This window comes from Camelina sativa, chromosome 14 (genome assembly GCF_000633955.1).
Source record: "Camelina sativa cultivar DH55 chromosome 14, Cs, whole genome shotgun sequence".
Taxonomy (NCBI): Eukaryota; Viridiplantae; Streptophyta; class Magnoliopsida; order Brassicales; family Brassicaceae; genus Camelina; species Camelina sativa.
In genome coordinates this window covers 31,426,803-31,433,411 of record NC_025698.1, presented here as the reverse complement: position 1 = coordinate 31,433,411, position 6,609 = coordinate 31,426,803, and the positions used below count along the sequence as shown (strand labels likewise).

General features: G+C 32.6%; 1 protein-coding gene across 1 annotated transcript; it reads left to right on the top strand.

Annotated features, from left to right (window-relative positions):
- LOC104744195 lies at positions 1,495-3,977 on the top strand. Its single transcript, XM_010465205.1, has 3 exons — positions 1,495-2,131; positions 2,567-2,815; positions 3,403-3,977. The coding sequence occupies exons 1-3, from the start codon at positions 1,495-1,497 to the stop codon at positions 3,975-3,977; spliced, it is 1,461 nt and encodes a 486-aa protein (XP_010463507.1).

The following is a 6,609-nucleotide window of genomic DNA, read 5'->3' as shown; positions in this document are numbered from 1 at the left end:
TGTTCTTCAAAAAAAACGGAAAATTACTACGAATTCATGAATGTCATGTCGCATATCTAGCCCTACAGTATCCTTTGTTGTTTCCCAGAGGAGAAGATGGCTATAGACTTGGTATTAAGAAGACAAAGATAACAAGAGGCAGGACATCAAAGAAACAGACAAAGAATAAGAAATCAAAGGAAAAGAGTCAGAAGGATGTAAGTATGAGACTGTGGTTTGCGTATAGGCTTCAAGAAAGGAAAAATGAGAAACACACTCTTCTAAGATCAAAGCGATTACTACAACAGTTTATTGTTGATGCTTATACGATGATCGAAACAAATAGGCTAAGGTTTTTAAAAAATAAAACAAAAGAAACTTCGTAGGACATACAAGGAAGATTTGAGGAAAGCAGCACAAGCTGGAGACGACAACCTAAGCAATCAAGGAGACTCTTTCACGCTACCCGCTTCTTTTATTGGGGGACCAAGGTAAGGCAGAGCTACCTTGATGCAATGGCTACATGTAAGAAATTTGGGTTTCCAGACCTCTTCATTACATTCACATGCAATCCTAAATGGCTTGAAATTGTAAGATTTATCAATGAGAGGAAGCTAAAGGCTGAAGATAGGCCAAACACCATTTGCAAGATATTCAAGCTCAAACTTGAGAATCTAATGGATGACATCACAAGAAAACATATTTTTGAGAAAACAGTTTCAGCTTTAAATTATTCACCTTCTTCATTTCTTATAAAAAAGTTCTCTTTCTATTATAACATTATATATATATATATATATAATATTTATATTATTGTGCAGCTATGTACACAATAGAGTTTCAAAAGAGAGTTCTTCCACATTCTCATATTATCATATGGATGGATCCGAAATGCAAGTTCCCTACTCCAGACGAAATTGACAAGTTGATTGTGCTGAAATTCCAGACAAGGAAAAAGATCCAGAACTCTACAATATAATATCAGAATGTATGATTCATGGTCCATGTGGTAGTGCTAACCCATCATCTCCTTGCATGGAAGAAGGTATCTGTTCAAAACTTTACCCAAAACAGAATGTTAAAACCACCAACATTGACAAGGAACGTTACCCGGTTTATAGAAGAAGAAAGGATGGCCGTTTTATCGAGAAGAATAGTTTCAAATGTGATAACCGATATGTTGTCCCTTACAATTGAACTTTGTCGCTTAAATATCATGCTCATATTAATGTGGAGTCATGCAACCAAACAGGTTCAATGAAGTACTTATTTAAGTATGTTCACAAAGGTAATGATCGCGTTGGTGTCATTGTTGAACCTAATAAAAAAAAAAGTTACTGAAGAAGGTCACAAGAAGAACCAAAATGAGAGTACTCCATCTTCGAAAGACGAAATAAAAGATTACTTTGATGGCAGGTAAATAAAATGTTGTTTAAAATTACAATTTCTGTTTATATTATTAATTCTAAATCAGCTTTTTAACCCTTTTTCAAATATGTATCTGCATGTGAAGCTATGTGGAGGATTTTGGCTTACCCAATACATTATAGGCAAACTGTTGTTGTGCCACTCACTTTCCATGAGGAAGGCAAACAACCTATTTATTACCGAGAAGGTGAGTCTGCACAGAATGTCATGGATCATGACTCTCTTGATGAATCTCAGTTTCTTGCTTTATTTGAACTTAATAAGCGTGATGAAGAAGCTAGACAGTTATTATACGAAGAAATACCAAGCAAGTATATTTCGGATGGGAAGGAGAAATATTTTTTCAGAAGAAAAACAAGAACATTTGCTATAGGGAGAATTATCTACGTTCCTCCTACCATAGATGATGCATATCATCTGAGGATACTTCTCAATTCCATCAGAGGTCCTACCAGTTTTGATCACATTAAAATTGTCAATGATGTCGTACACAAAACGTATCGTGAAGCATGTTACACTCTTGGGTTGTTAGATGATGACAAAGAATATATTGAAGGTATCAAAGAAGCACATTTCATGTGTTCTCCAAAGTTCGTTCGTAAAATGTTTGTCAGGATGCTTCTCGCAGCTGTTTTAAGTACTCCTCATATTGTATGGGAAGAAACTTGGGAGATGTTATCTGAGTACATATTAAGGCGGAAAAGAGTTGAATTAAAGCGACCAGGTTCGTTATAGTAACAATCTTATTATGATATATTTTTTTTTCTTTTTTTAGATGTTAGATGTAGTATATAAATCAACAAATCTTATTTTACAGAGCTTACATTGAATGATGAAGAAAGAAAAATATTTTGTCTACAAGAGATAAACAAACAGTTGAGAAGAAATGGTTCTTCACTTGAGTCTTTTAAAACTCTGCCCCAGCTTCAGAATGAGAACATTCCTGTTTTAAACCAGTTAATAGCTGATGAACGGATATTCATCAATCAAACTGATTTTTAAAAGAACCATTTGGAGTGGTTAAATATGCTTACGGAAGAGCAGAAGAAGATATATGATGAGATTATAGGCTCAGTTTTCAAAGATAAAGGTGGAGTATTTTTCTTATATGGTTTTGGTGGAACTGGTAAAACATTCCTTTGGAAAGTTTGATCTGCAGCTGTAAGGATAAGGGGAGAAATAGTGTTGAATACTGCATCTAGCAGTATATCCTCTCTTTTGTTAGAAGGTGGGAGAACAGCTCATTCAACGTTTGGCATTCCTCTTGACGTTCATGAAGAGTCAATGTGCAGAATGTCAAGGTCTTCTGATCTAGGTGAATTAGTCCAAGAAGCAAAGTTGATAATTTGGGATGAAGCTCCAATGATGAGTAAATATTGCTTTGAGACTTTGGATAGAAGTTTGAAAGGTATAATGCATGATCCAGAAGATAAACCTTTTGGGGGTAAGGTCATTATTTTTGGTGGTGATTTCCATCAGATACTTCATGTTATTGTTGGTGCCGGTCGAGAGCAAATAGTTAACTCATCGCTCAACTCATCTTACCTTTGGAATCACTGTAAAGTTTTAAGGCTAACAAGAAATATGAGGTTGCTGCAAAACATAACTCCAAGCCAGGGAGATTGAAGAGTTCTCGAAATGGATTCTTGATGTTGGAGAAGGAAGACTTAATGAGCCAAATGATGGAGTTGTTGATATTGCATCCCAAAAGAATTGCTTATCAGAGAAGTAACCTCTCCAATAGAATCGATCATTACTACAGTATATGGTAATTCGTTACATACTGCCAAGGATGCCAGCTATTTCCAAAGTAGAGCTATTTTGTGTCCTACGAATGATGATGTCAACACTATAAATGACCACATGATATCTATATTAGAAGGTTAGTAATAGTTTTCTGCTAATATTTTCGATATACTATATACTATATGTCTTTTCTGTATTTTTTAAAAATAATTATTCATAGTTTTGTTTTAATTGTTGATTGTTTAACAGGTGAGGAAAGGATTTACTTAAGTTCAGATAGTATTGATCCTGCAGATAAAAGGAATAAAGACAATCTTGCATACAGCCCGCATTTCCTAAACTCAGTTAGGATTTCAGGAGTGTCAAACCATGCTCTTCGTTTGAAAATTGGTTGTCCAGTAATGTTGTTACGCAATATTGATCCTCATGGAGGTCTAATGAATGGAACAAGACTACAAATTACACAAAAGGCTGATCATGTTATACAAGCAAGAATCATCACTGGTACGCGAGTTGGTAAAATTGTTCTTTTACCAAGAATGGTGTTAATACCATCAGATACTCGTTTGCCTTACAAAATGAGACGCATACAATTTCTGATTAACGTTGCTTTTGCAATGACTATTAACAAAAGTCAATGTCAGTCTCTCTCAAATATTGGTTTATACTTGCCTAAACCTGTCTTCTCTCATGGCCAGCTATATGTAGCTATGTCCCGTGTAAGCTCTAAATCAGGATTGAAAATCCTCATTACTGACCCAAAAGAAAAACCTCAAAAGAAAACAAGTAATGTCGTCTTCAAAGAGGTTTTCCAAAACATTTGATCCATCTTCATGCATACCTTCGTAAGACTCTATTTTTACTTTGTTTCCATTTTTTAATAATTTATAGCTTTGTTCGTCGTTTACATTATTTGATCATCGTTTTTTTTTTATATGCATGTCTTCTTTTACATTTTCACCCATCAAATAAGTTTCTAAAATTTTATTATTTATTTACTCCACCAAATTCGTTTAATTTTATATAGACATATTGTGTTTGAGATACTTAATTTATTTGACATATTTATTATATTTCAAATTCTACATTGATATTATTTCCACATTTTTTACCATCTATATATTATATATCTATATAAATTAAATGAGAATTTGAATAACTTATTACACTCATTGTATAGGTTATAAATATTTACAATAATATTTATAGAAACAAAAGCATAAGGCTACAATTAATACAGTAGGATGTGTACTGAATATATTAGATACTCGGGAGGAGAGGATAGAGGTCAGAGGTAATGATATAAGCATGTAAGGTAGTCTATGCCAGAGTCAATATCGTGCTCACTGAAATCAAATGGAAACAGAGTAAGTACATACTAATTTGTCGGAATAATATGAAAATACCTCATACAGTATTATTAATTTCAAGTTATAATAAACATTTTGGCCCGTGTTGTAGCACGGGTTACTACCTAGTTAATTCCTATATCTAAAAAATGTAAATACTCACTTCTATATAAACATAGATCTTCTCATATTTTACATCTAACAAAATAATTTATTCAAAAACAGTAATTTAAACTTTGTTCTATTGGTAAAATTTCTTTAATGGGAAGGTAAATTTTGCTTATTTTTTTAAACCAAAAATTTCTTCAGTTTGGAATAGGTAAAATTAATATGTTGACCCAAAAAAAATGTAAGATTAATATATTGCATATACTCTTTCTAATATTGTATTTTAAATTTTATTGTAGTATTTTTAGATTTTTTTATTTATTTTATGTTTTTATCTTTGATTTGAGATTCATATATTACTATGATTATAATTTTCTATTATTTCTCTAATTATGTCAAATTAATTTTCTTCTAATTTCTCAACCTTTATTGGTTGGTCATAGACCTTTATGCAAACATAAATGTTGCAATTCATTCAATCCCAAAGGGAGATAAAGAGTAGGTATAAAATAAGCTAATCAAACACAATCGTACAACAAACATAGATAGATAGATTGGAAAAACATAAACCGTTTTTAATATATCCATAGGAGCTTGGAGACAAAGGCTAAATCATGATGTATAAAAGACACTTCCACGAAAATATTGGAAAATTTAACATTAGTTACTATCAAAAGATTTTGTGACGTTGGAAAAGAGCTTTTACTTTCATTGGTTGCCGGAGCATGCCACTTTGAGATTACTAAAAGACGTGAATATGTTCTCTCCACACATGAGGAAGAATAAGCGAAGGTTCTCTCAATGGTGGAGGAGGTTCAACGCATGCAAGGTTATCTCTACAAGTGAGGAAGGCAGAGCCAATATTCTCTTCATGGTGGAGGAGGTTGGACACAAGATTCTTTCTATAAAGGAGGAGGGCAGAGCCGAGGTTCTCTCCATGGTTGGTCATACACTATTGTGATGATACATCATTGATTAGTATACTATGTAATATATTTTTAATTCGAGAAGTTTTTTGAACCAACAATTTTAGTGATTAAATAAACTATGAAAAAGTGAAAATAAATAGACGTAGTAGTTGACTTAATTTGTTTATATAAATATTTTTTAAGTAGTGGTAAAGAATATATTTGTAATATACAATATACTTAGGTATAAAAAAATCTACTTCTAATAATAACATATACAAAAACATTGTAAATTGATATAAATCACTGTATTATAAGAAAAGAAATATAAATGACAAATTTTAATATTTTTTTTGTTAAATTTAATTTAATTTATAATATTTTAAAATCCGCGTGTCGGGCATTACTCATTTATAAGCCTGGGATTTAATATCCATTACCTTGCAATCTCAAATCATGGGCTCATGAAGATTAATTTAGCGTGATAAGTAATGGCCCAATATGGCCCATTAGAGCTAAAACCCTGATTGAGAGAATAGAGCATATATAATAGGAAGCTTTCGGCGCCGTCTCCTTGCACCTCTCTTCTCTCTCTCTCTCTCTCACTAGTCTTCATCTTTCTCCATTAAGGTTAGTCGCCGCATCGATCTTTTCTTCGTTGTTTCGTACCGATGATTTGATTTCCATGTAGATGTTTGCTTTTGTGGTTGTCTTGATTAGTTTTAGCAATTTTGTTCCGTTCTGGTGTTTAGATGACTGCTGGAGATCTCGTTTGATTGTTTAACCAAAACCTTTGATTCATCTCCGGTAGTTGCTTGTTTTGATAAGTCTGTAGGTTCGATTTTACAACTCGATCTGGTTTGGTAGTTTTGATGTTTAGATGACAGAGACTTGCTGCAGATCTGTGCTAATATCCTTTGATTGTCTCACCAAAACCTATGATTCATCTCGGATACTTGCTTGTTTTGATAAGTCTGTTGTTATGTATTGTTCGATTTTTTACCTCTCGATCTGGTTTGCTAGATGAAAATTTTCAGTTTTTTTTTTTTTTTTTTTTTTTTTTTTTTTTTTTTTTTTTTTTTTTTTTTTTT

Bases quoted from the DNA above. Each gene is read 5' to 3' on its own strand.
- LOC104744195 (XM_010465205.1), top strand. From the start codon at position 1,495: ATGTGGAGGATTTTGGCTTACCCAATACATTATAGGCAAACTGTTGTT. The intron at 2,132-2,566 runs GTTCGTTATAGT...TTTGATCTGCAG, and splicing joins AGTTGAATTAAAGCGACCAG to CTGTAAGGATAAGGGGAGAA. The intron at 2,816-3,402 runs GTATAATGCATG...ATTGTTTAACAG, and splicing joins TTTGGATAGAAGTTTGAAAG to GTGAGGAAAGGATTTACTTA.